The sequence below is a fragment of the Oncorhynchus masou genome, chromosome 30 (genome assembly GCF_036934945.1).
Source record: "Oncorhynchus masou masou isolate Uvic2021 chromosome 30, UVic_Omas_1.1, whole genome shotgun sequence".
Taxonomy (NCBI): domain Eukaryota; kingdom Metazoa; phylum Chordata; class Actinopteri; order Salmoniformes; family Salmonidae; genus Oncorhynchus; species Oncorhynchus masou.
In genome coordinates, this window is record NC_088241.1 from 14,931,518 (window position 1) to 14,943,702 (window position 12,185).

At 48.1% G+C, this 12,185-nt stretch overlaps 1 protein-coding gene across 1 annotated transcript in view; it reads left to right on the forward strand.

Annotated features, from left to right (window-relative positions):
* LOC135522126 (nectin-2-like) overlaps positions 1 to 12,185 on the forward strand; it is a 74,226-nt gene that overhangs the window by 60,245 nt on the left and 1,796 nt on the right. Inside the window, exons 7-9 of the mRNA XM_064948112.1 lie at positions 10,729 to 10,861; positions 10,945 to 11,014; positions 11,781 to 11,867. Of these exons, the coding sequence (XP_064804184.1) occupies positions 10,729 to 10,861; positions 10,945 to 11,014; positions 11,781 to 11,867 (290 nt within the window). The remainder of the gene's footprint in view (positions 1 to 10,728; positions 10,862 to 10,944; positions 11,015 to 11,780; positions 11,868 to 12,185) is intronic.

The following is a 12,185-nucleotide window of genomic DNA, read 5'->3' on the forward strand; positions in this document are numbered from 1 at the left end:
AGGGGTGGGCAACTCCAGTCCTTGAGGTGTCACAGTTTTGTCCCAGCTCCAGTTTACACACCTGACTCCAATAATCACCTAATCAGGATCTTCAGTTTTAGAATGCAATTTAATTAATCAGCTGTGTTTACTGGGGATGGAGAAAGTGTGACACCAATCAGGCCCTCGAGGACTGGAGTTGCCCACCCCTTTGCTAGACCGCTCTGTCACCTGCTCGACAGCTCTGTCATCTAGAGGAAACACTGATGGTCCTGATACAGGTGTCTCAGAGACCGGTGTGTGTTGTTCACCTCATGTTGAGCTGATAGAGCAGAGACAAGAGGGACCTGATACAAGTCTAACAGGTGTGTCTGTGTCTAGAAGAAAGATGGGAATGTGTCACCTAGAGTAGACGCACATCTATCTGATACACATCTATCTGATATTGCCGTGTGTGTGTGTGTGTCGCCTGCAGGAAGTGTTGAACATCAACAAGCCATTAATAGATTACACAGAGAACAATGCCATGATCTGCTCCTGTTCAGGTGACTGCTACTGTGTACACAGCAGGGTTGGGATCAATTCAGTTTCGATGCAGTCAATCCAGGAAGTGAACTGAAATTCAAGAACTGCAAACTTCTCATAGAAAGTAAATGGAAACTTTTCAATGATTGAATTGAAATGGAAGTTACCTCAACCCTGGTACACAGACCAAAAGAAAGTTCAGCTTTGTGAGATGTTGAGAACAGACAGAATACCGGCCCAGGCGAAGACAGTTGGAGTGGAAAGGAAGTCACTGCCCATCTAGGTGTGTAATAACTGCTATTTCTGCCTCATCCTTCACAATGAGTAGCCTCCATTCCCATAGCAGCAGATCAAAAACACTCACATCAGCTCTGTTCCATCCGTCTGACTCTGTGTTGTTACACAGGTACCTTTCTTCCCCACACACACTCCTGTCTCTCCGTGTGTGTGTTCCCTCTCCTCTCGCCGTGTCTAACGCAGTCTGACACACACTTGTGCAGTAGCGTACACACACACTACTTCAGGAGGATTGGGCTGGTGTAAAGCTGCCAAGAAATCAATCCTCTCTCCCTCTTCTTCCACTCTTCTGTCCTCTGAGGTCTGTATTAAATATGTAGAGCCCTGTGCTGTGCTGGGTGTTTAAGGGCTAGTGTAGTGTGGACCAGTATAAGAGGCTCTTTAGGGAACACTGATATAACTCCCCTCAACACAGCTCTCAATGACGTGTGTGTGTGTGTGTGTGTGTGTGTGTGTGTGTGTGTGTGTGTGTGTGTGTGTGTGTGTGCATAAGCATTTACAATAAGGAGTGTAGTGTGTTACTGTCGACACACACAATGACTTAGTGTGCTCTGGTGAACACTTTGACTGGCATGCACTCACACACACTGACTAGCGTTGACAGTTCAATGATCATAATGTGAAAAACAACCAGCAGTGTTGCAGTTTGACACTTAAACCTGTGCACCTGGCACCCACTACCGTACTCCATTCAAAGGCACTTTAATATTTTGTCTTGCTCATTCACCCTCTGAATGACATATGTCTCAAGGCTTTAAAGTCCTTCTATAACCGGTCTCCTCCACTTCATCTACTCTGATTTGAAGCGGATTTAACAGGTGACATTAATAAGTGACCATAGATTTCAGCTGATCAGTCTGTCATGGAAAGAGCGGGTGTTCCTAATGTTTTGTACACTCTGTGTATGTGTGTCTTTCTGTACTGTGTTGACTGTCATGTTGAGTGTCATTATGGCGTGCAACCAGTGTTTGTCATGTCTTTCACACAGGGCTGGCCTGCTGTTCCACACTGCACCAAGTGTCCTTCACTGCTACCTATTGATTACCTCACACACTCTGCTCCTCGCCCACTGAAATGTATTTATGTCCACTCACCCACTTTATACTTTGCTGTTGAACTGTCTATCTCTGACATATCTCTGATAAAAATGATTATCTGAGAGAGACAGACTTGATGCAGTGTGTTAGATGCTGTAGGAAGGATCATTATGTGCTCATGGGCTCGTCTGTCTGGAGGATATTGTCGGTAAGGGCTTGTGATGCATGTACAGCAGTTTGATATTCTTCATCTGTGACATGTGGGGGTGGGTGTGTAAATGTGACTATTACCATCCATATGGATGCATTGTGTGTGTCTGTCATCCTGTATGATTGTGTTTTTGTAACACACCATGTGCATGCTTTTGTAGTATTCTATGTGTCATGTTGGTGTTAAGGACAGACACTTTGAAGAACACACATCTATAGCAACAGGTGGTAATGACTTCCATCACAGGAGGCTGCTGAGGAGGCTCATAATAACAGCCAGAACGGAGCAATTGGAATGACATCAAACAACTGGAGACCGTGTGTTTGATGTATTTGGTACCATTCCACTGGTGCCGCGCCAGCCATTACCACAAGCCTGTCCTCCCCAATGAAGGTGCCACCAACCTCCTGTGACTTCCATGTATGATCAGCACAAGGCTCCCACAACCTAGAATACCTCCCAGGGAAGTATATATGTAACTGTGGTTCTGGTTTGCATTGTGATTCCACACCCATATGTCCACAGGCCCATTAGATGTCCCATGCAAATAATGTGTGTATACTTGAATGTGTATGTTACTTGCGCTGTAACCCTGCACAATCAACAACAAACTAAACCTAGTCACTGAAGCTCGCCGCATAACGAAAAGTCCTTTTTTTCGACATGCAAAATCTTACCCTCGTTGCCTATTCTATTCCATTGTTTATATGCCCAATAGTTCACCATGGCAGAGGAGAATTGTCTTTAATGAGAGTTTAAATCCAAATGCAGAGCTAGAGCCGGGCCTGTGCCGTTCTGGCTGTGCAGATTCTCTTGAGGGGCATCGGCTGAAAGGGGGAGAGAATGCAACTGGAGAGCGGGGCCATTACGGCTCCCGTTCTGTTAATCAGTCTCTTATTCGCGGTAGTCTACTGGAGAGCGGGGCCATTACGGCTCCCCGTTCTGTTAATCACTCTTATTAGCGGTAGTCTACTGGAGAGCGGGGCCATTACGGCTCCCCGTTCTGTTAATCACTCTTATTCGCGGTAGTCTACTGGAGAGCGGGGCCATTACGGCTCCCCGTTCTGTTAATCAGTCTCTTATTAGCGGTAGTCTACTGGAGAGCGGGGCCATTACGGCTCCCCGTTCTGTTAATCAGTCTCTTATTCGCGGTAGTCTACTGGAGAGCGGGGCCATTACGGCTCCCGTTCTGTTAATCAGTCTCTTATTCGCGGTAGTCTACTGGAGAGCGGGGCCATTACGGCTCCCGTTCTGTTAATCAGTCTCTTATTCGCGGTAGTCTACTGGAGAGCGGGGCCATTACGGCTCCCCGTTCTGTTAATCAGTCTCTTATTCGCGGTAGTCTACTGGAGAGCGGGGCCATTACGGCTGCCCGTTCTGTTAATCAGTCTCTTATTAGCGGTAGTCTACTGGAGAGCGGGGCCATTACGGCTCCCCGTTCTGTTAATCAGTCTCTTATTCGCGGTAGTCTACTGGAGAGCGGGGCCATTACGGCTCCCGTTCTGTTAATCAGTCTCTTATTCGCGGTAGTCTACTGGAGAGCGGGGCCATTACGGCTGCCCGTTCTGTTAATCAGTCTCTTATTCGCGGTAGTCTACTGGAGAGCGGGGCCATTACGGCTCCCGTTCTGTTAATCAGTCTCTTATTCGCGGTAGTCTACTGGAGAGCGGGGCCATTACGGCTCCCGTTCTGTTAATCAGTCTCTTATTCGCGGTAGTCTACTGGAGAGCGGGGCCATTACGGCTCCCGTTCTGTTAATCAGTCTCTTATTCGCGGTAGTCTACTGGAGAGCGGGGCCATTACGGCTCCCGTTCTGTTAATCAGTCTCTTATTCGCGGTAGTCTACTGGAGAGCGGGGCCATTACGGCTGCCCGTTCTGTTAATCAGTCTCTTATTCGCGGTAGTCTACTGGAGAGCGGGGCCATTACGGCTCCCGTTCTGTTAATCAGTCTCTTATTCGCGGTAGTCTACTGGAGAGCGGGGCCATTACGGCTCCCGTTCTGTTAATCAGTCTCTTATTCGCGGTAGTCTACTGGAGAGCGGGGCCATTACGGCTCCCCGTTCTGTTAATCAGTCTCTTATTCGCGGTAGTGTACTGGAGAGCGGGGCCATTACGGCTCCCCGTTCTGTTAATCAGTCTCTTATTCGCGGTAGTCTACTGGAGAGCGGGGCCATTACGGCTCCCGTTCTGTTAATCAGTCTCTTATTCGCGGTAGTCTACTGGAGAGCGGGGCCATTACGGCTCCCGTTCTGTTAATCAGTCTCTTATTCGCGGTAGTCTACTGGAGAGCGGGGCCATTACGGCTCCCGTTCTGTTAATCAGTCTCTTATTCGCGGTAATCTACTGGAGAGCGGGGCCATTACGGCTCCCCGTTCTGTTAATCAGTCTCTTATTCGCGGTAGTCTACTGGAGAGCGGGGCCATTACGGCTCCCCGTTCTGTTAATCAGTCTCTTATTCGCGGTAGTCTACTGGAGAGCGGGGCCATTACGGCTCCCCGTTCTGTTAATCAGTCTCTTATTAGCGGTAGTCTACTGGAGAGCGGGGCCATTACGGCTCCCGTTCTGTTAATCAGTCTCTTATTCGCGGTAGTCTACTGGAGAGCGGGGCCATTACGGCTCCCGTTCTGTTAATCAGTCTCTTATTCGCGGTAGTCTACTGGAGAGCGGGGCCATTACGGCTCCCCGTTCTGTTAATCAGTCTCTTATTCGCGGTAGTCTACTGGAGAGCGGGGCCATTACGGCTCCCGTTCTGTTAATCAGTCTCTTATTCGCGGTAGTCTACTGGAGAGCGGGGCCATTACGGCTGCCCGTTCTGTTAATCAGTCTCTTATTCGCGGTAGTCTACTGGAGAGCGGGGCCATTACGGCTCCCGTTCTGTTAATCAGTCTCTTATTCGCGGTAGTCTACTGGAGAGCGGGGCCATTACGGCTCCCGTTCTGTTAATCAGTCTCTTATTCGCGGTAGTCTACTGGAGAGCGGGGCCATTACGGCTCCCGTTCTGTTAATCAGTCTCTTATTCGCGGTAGTTTACTGGAGATCGGGGCCATTACGGCTCCCCGTTCTGTTAATCAGTCTCTTATTCGCGGTAGTCTACTGGAGAGCGGGGCCATTACGGCTGCCCGTTCTGTTAATCAGTCTCTTATTCGCGGTAGTCTACTGGAGAGCGGGGCCATTACGGCTCCCGTTCTGTTAATCAGTCTCTTATTCGCGGTAGTCTACTGGAGAGCGGGGCCATTACGGCTCCCGTTCTGTTAATCAGTCTCTTATTCGCGGTAGTCTACTGGAGAGCGGGGCCATTACGGCTCCCCGTTCTGTTAATCAGTCTCTTATTCGCGGTAGTCTACTGGAGAGCGGGGCCATTACGGCTCCCGTTATTCGCGGTAGTCTACTGGAGAGCGGGGCCATTACGGCTCCCGTTCTGTTAATCGGTCTCTTATTCGCGGTAGTCTACTGGAGAGCGGGGCCATTACGGCTCCCGTTCTGTTAATCAGTCTCTTATTCGCGGTAGTGTACTGGAGAGCGGGGCCATTACGGCTCCCCGTTCTGTTAATCAGTCTCTTATTCGCGGTAGTCTACTGGAGAGCGGGGCCATTACGGCTCCCCGTTCTGTTAATCAGTCTCTTATTCGCGGTAGTCTACTGGAGGCGGCCCCCAATTAGCCGCCTGCTGTGGCCGAGAGGATACATCTCAGTAGCCTGAAGTCATCTCTCTTTCCTCCATCTCTACTGACATTGAACAGATATAGTTATAAGTCATATTAAATTCTATCAAGGCATCCTCCTCGATATTGCTTTGACCTAACGCAGCTTAACCTGAAACCAGCACATTGTCAGTAGAGGAAACTGTAGTGGAAATGTTAGTTTGTCTCACCTCAATCCCCTCTCAGTATAAGGCTGCGCTCTGGGCTGGGATCCCTCTGTGCATGGCGGAGTAGTGCTCCAGTAGTTAATGAAGTGGATGTTCTCCCAGGCAGAAGGTCACAGGGCAGGTAAACGGACCAATGGGTGACAGACCAGGCCCCAGGGAAGGAGGGGGAGGTTAGGGACAGTTCACATTTTGACACACTAGCTAACTGAGGTGACCTGGGTTCTTACAGTACAACTCCTAGTTACCCGGACTGGACTGTGTGTGTGTGTGTGTGTGTGTGCCTTGTTATGGATCTGCCAGCTGCAACCTGTGTATGTTCTCTCTGTTGCTGGGATGAACAGTTATTTGGTGTGGTTGTGGGTTGGTGTGTGTTGCCTTTGGACTACTACAGCCAGCCTAGTCCTATTCCTACCCCTATTAAACCTTTTCAGCTGGACTGGAAAGTTACATTTGGGTAATGCAGCAGGCCTGCTCCATGCTGGCTTGACCCAGCCACCTCTGTTCCAGTGTGAAGTGGACTGTAAATATTGACGCAGAGACAGCAAGAGGGGAGCCTCGACCTTGTCAGAGAGAGAGGGTATGAGGGTGGGAGAGAGAGATACCCTGCCTTCTCCCAGGGTGCCTTAATGCACCATGGCAGGGAGCACACTGTTTCCCTGCAGAGAGAGGGGGAGATCAACGTCAAACACTCACACACCCACACGCAATTGTATGCATACACACGGTCTTTCCTGCTGTCACACACACACACACACACACACACACACACACACACACACACACACACACACACACACACACACACACACACACACACACACACACACACACACAGGCTTGGTGTCCCTGACATCCGTTTAATCCCAGACAGTGTAAATGCATGGGGCCAGCTCTGGAATCACCCTAGATGAATACTGGGCCTGTCTGACATACTACAGCTTCAGTACTGCACCAGGCAGGCAGGCAGCAGCCAACAGCAGGAGACTATAGTACTAGCAGTCCACATAGTACTACTGTAGTATTGTTGATGGAAGTGATATTGTGTTTTGTGTGTTTATTGTTAGCAGCAGTAATATAAGACTAGCATACTTGAAGAGGCAGTTTCCAAAGTGATCGGAATTCCTCTCCATCACCCCGTCTCTCCCATTCATCCTCTCTCCTCTATCACTGTATGCCCCTGTCCTTCTCTCCCTCCCACACACACCTCCAATCTGTGTGATTATGTATGCGGCGCCTGGTTACCAGGATACAGGGTCGCTAGGGAGCGAGGTGTGTGTGTGTGTTGGGCTGAATGGATGTTGGTAATGTAACACTGTTAAGCCTTTAGGATCTAAGGGCTCGACTTCTCCTCTCCCTGACTGAGCAATGGGATTACTTCAGCTCTTTCTTTAGCTCATCCTCATCTCTCTCAGTGCTGATCAATCCGTCTAGACCTAATCTGTAACCCCATCATCTGGGGTCAATGGAACCGTGTTTGTCTTGTGTCCGTTGATGCTCAAACTTAAGTCAACAAAAATACAATACAGGTGGATTTTATGATCAGCAACAGTAGGATTGTTTGGCCAATGAATGACCCTTTAATCTGTTTGGGTCAATTACTTTTATAGCTGAGGTATAATAAATATATAGCTCTGGGAGCAGAGATGGCACACAGGTGTGTGTGTGTGTGTGTGTGTGTGTGTGTGGTCAGGGAGGGTAATAAAACAGGCTTATCTCTGCTCGTTAGGAGATTAAAGATGCAGAGCTGGAGACGCTACAGATTTGGGCTGCCATATTAAGGAGAGATAAACGAGCGTTTCCCAAACAAAGGCAGCAGTAGAGGATAGCAGGATGGGAGAAGGGAGAGATAGGGGTAAGTGCAGCTAGGCCAGGTCAGCCAGCCCGAGGTCACGTGAGTCATATGGGCCTGTATGGTTGGTTGGGGAAGCATGTTAACCTTAATCCCAGTTGGGAGAAGCAGACTGGTATCACCGAGAGAGGTAAGTAAGCAAGCAGGCAGAGCGAGATGTTACACTCTGTTTCCTGGTCAGCCAGTCTCTCAGCCCAGAAAATCCCCCAGCAATCATCTAGAGGCTGCTTAATTATGCACCAGCTATCTTATGCAGCAGTGCTCTAGTGTTGTAGAACTTTGGCAGTATTGGCAGTATTTTTTTAAAGATTTTAACTCTTAGCAGTATTTTAGACCATACCTCACATTGGGAATACAGGTAGAATCCTTGAGAATACACCAGGAGTGGATAAACCCTGTCTCAATCTGTGGGACGGTATGGGGGTGTGAGTGAGTGAGTGGGAGGGTATGGGGGTGTGAGTGAGTGAGTGGGAGGGTATGGGGGTGTGAGTGAGTGAGTGGGAGGGTATGGGGGAGTGAGTGGGAGGGTATGGGGGAGTGAGTGGGAGGGTATGGGGGAGTGAGTGGGAGGGTATGGGGGGGGAGTGGGAGGGTGGGGGAGGGGATTGGGGGGGGGAGTGAGTGGGAGGGTATGGGGGGAGTGAGTGGGAGGGTATGGGGGGGAGTGAGTGGGAGGGTATGGGGGGAGTGAGTGGGAGGGTATGGGGGGGGGTGTGGGAGGGTGAGTGAGTGGGAGGGTATGGGGGTGTGAGTGAGTGGGAGGGTATGGGGGGTGTGAGTGGGAGGGTATGGGGGTGTGATGGGGGGGTGGGTGGGGGTGGGAGGAGTGGTGGGGGTGTGATGGGAGTGGGGGAGGGTATGGGGGTGTGAGTGAGTGAGTGGGAGGGTATGGGGGTGTGAGTGAGTGAGTGGGAGGGTGGGTATGGGGGTGTGAGTGAGTGAGTGGGAGGGTATGGGGGTGTGAGTGAGTGAGTGGGAGGGTATGGGGGTGTGAGTGGGTGGGAAGGTATGGGGCATTCAGCACACCACAGAGAATTGTGGGTGTGTATAAATGTTGGTGTGAGTGACAGGGATATTGGATAGTATACAAGATGGCCCTGCCAGCTGGACTCTGCTCAGTGTGTGTGTGTGCCCGCACCCGTTTGGCTAAATTTACGGAGCCCCGCCTGTCCTTGTCGGAGGGCAGCGGAGCGTGGCGCCAGCTGAGAGACACAGCAGGCAGCTCGGGCCGTCTGGGAGATTTTGTTAGAGCGAGACATGGCTGGCATCCACCACAGATAGAGAGGGCATGATCTCTATTCACCACTGCTGGAGTCACTCAGACAGCGGCTGCATCTCAATACGCTAAAGTGGCTTCCTCTCCTTTATCTGAACTGATCTGAAAAGAAAGTACCCTAATAAATAAAGAATGCTTACCAGATAAAGCTGTCACCAGCCTAGTTTATTCCCTATCAGTAAAAAGGAGATGAGGGGAGGAAATCACTTTGGTGAGGGAGGAAAAGTTTCAGGTTTTATTAGTCGTATGTACAGGATACACATGGTATATATACTGTCCAACTAAATTGTTACTTGCACGTTCCTTCTTGACAATGCAACAACAATAAATAAAATATAAGAATATGAACATAAAGTAAACGACTCAGTATAATAGAATAAAGACATAGTAAATAAATACATAGTTGATGATCATGGGAGTGATGAAGAGCAGAGAGGACGGAACAATGCAGAGGTAGTGAAGATTATTAGTACTTCAGAGCCTGTTATGGAGACACAGCACCGCCATGTGGACAACAGGCTGTATTACACCAAAATCACCAAGAAACACTCCCTTATACGTCCTATAACTGGACTACTGCCATGTGGACAACCGGCTGTATTACACCCTAATCACCTAGTAACACTCCCTTCTAAGTCCTATAACTGGACTACTGCTATGGTGTAAAAGCGTTGTCTCATAAGACCTATTAAACATGCCATGTTCTGAACAATAATGATTTCATACATGTCAGGGGGAACTACTCTGAGATCATTTTATTATTGGGGCGACAGGTAGCCTAGTGGTTCGAGTGTTGGGCCAGTCACCGAAAGGTTACTCCTTAACGGTCCATTTTTATTTAACCTTTTTCATAGTTTTACTGGGAAACCAAAGCGTTTTTATTTGATCTAATTGAAAACAACTGCTATTTACATGTGTAAAGGTCATTGGATGCTCCATTGTTTTTACATTATCATCAGTACCACAGTCATAATTATAAGCCTAACATTCAATCAAGGGCCAACCAAATGACTTTCCCTGTGTAACTCTTCTCCAATTAGCCGAGCTCCTTATTGCCCTTTAACACTCCCTCATTAGCATAATCCCCTGGGCAATGATGGGGAGGATAAGGGGATGGGGTCACGTGTGTGTGTGTGTATTCCTATCTTATTTTTAGAATTGGTACTTGTGGTCATGGTTCATTAGAGGAAGGTACTACAGTCATTATGTCTGATTGTCTGCCTCTCCACGTGACTGTAGTCTACACTAATGTAGACCTTCTGTAAAGGCAGAGACACACTTTCTCTGCATCTCGGCTTGCTCTCTCACACACGTACACACTTTCTCTATACCTCTCATCCACACACACACTTTGTTTGCACCTCTGTCTCACACGCACACACCCTATACGACTGTAGCTAGGCATACTTCATTACTTGGGGATTACATTTAGAATTTGGCTTTCAGAACCTCTCACCACAAATGAAACGATGTTGTGTAATGTAGGGTTATTCCTGTGCATGTGGGACGACTCCAGCATGTGAATGTTATCACTACTTTTCTTAATGTTCTCTCTTTTCTCTCCCTCTTTGTACTCATCCCCTTTTACCTCCCTTCTATTCTTTGTCTTCCTTCCTATCTCACTTTTTCTCTCATCTACTTTATTTTCTCATCTCTCCTACTCTCCCTGTCTCTCTCTCTCTGCAGGTACTCGACTGCCAGTGAAGGGTCCCACTACAAGCGGTGTTATAGGAGGGCTCATTGGGGTGGTTCTGCTGCTGGCCATTATCGGCAGTGTTGTGGTCTTGATCCGCAAAAAACGCAACCAGCACAATGGAGAGTGAGTGTTTTGTGTGTCTGTCACTCATACTAAGTGATCATCCAAACTGTTTGTTTTGATTCCCTCCTTTCTCTCTTTCTCAGTGGTCCACCCAAGTACAAGCCCCCTCCCCCTAACAAGCAGCAGACCACCACCAGCAGCTCTTCTGATACGGTGAGGGATGCTGGCCAGCCATAACAGTTTTAGACTTGCTGTTATGGCCCCTTAATGTGTATTTTACAACACTACAACATGTTTTTATCAACATTGTTAAATGATAAAAAGATTATGCTGATTAGGGAAAAACCCTCCATCTGAAATAGGTTTTCAAATCAAAATCAAATCAAATTTTATTAGTCACATGCGCCGAATACAACAGGTGTAGACCTTACAGTGAAATGCTTACTTACGAGCCGCTAACCGACAATGCAGTTTTAAAAAATGAGGATAAAAGTAACAAGTAATTAAAGAGCAGCAGTAAATTAACATTTTTTCTTTCACCTTTATTTAATTAGGCAATTCAGTTAAGAACAAATTCTTATTTACAATGACGGCCTAGGAACAGTGGGTTAACTATCTGTTCAGGGGCAGTTTGGGGATTTGAACTTGCAACCTTTCGACTGCTAGTCCAATGCTCTAACCACTAGGCTACCCTGCCGCCCCCCAATAGTGAGACTATATACAGGGGGGTGTCGGTACAGAGTCAATGTGCGGGGGCACCGGTTAGTTGAGGTAATATGTAGTTAGTTATTAAAGTGACTATGCATAGATGACAACAGAGTAGCAGGGGGGTCACTGCAAATAATCTGGGTAGCCATTTGACTAGATGTTCAGGAGTCTTATGGCTTGGGTAGAACTGTTTAGAAGCCTCTTGGACCTAGTTTTACCCAAACTCAGAGTACATGAGAATAATCCTGTGTGTGTGCATGCACATCTGCAGCTGAACACCAGTCGAGACCCTGTGGAGAGAAAGGATGGATCCGTGGACCACCTGTACTACGCTGCGCAGGATGCCGAGCCCATCACGGTAAGAACACAGCCATACATGGGGTGCATCTCTCAATAGTCCTTCTCTCCTGACTCCTTTCCTCAATCTTCAGACATGAAAGACCTGGACGGGTGAAAGCAAATCCCCAGCTGGCCTCCTTGATAATGCTTCCATCTGGCCTGTGTTTTCCTATCAGTAAAGATGGAGTGAATGGAGACCAGGAGAGGAAGCCATTGTAGACTATCAATATACATTAAGCTCTGTAGCTTTGGCTTATAAAGTTCCTCAACCCAACTCTTAGTTCATTATCTATATCATTTATAATACATCCTGGTAAAGGATTCATGAAACAAAAAT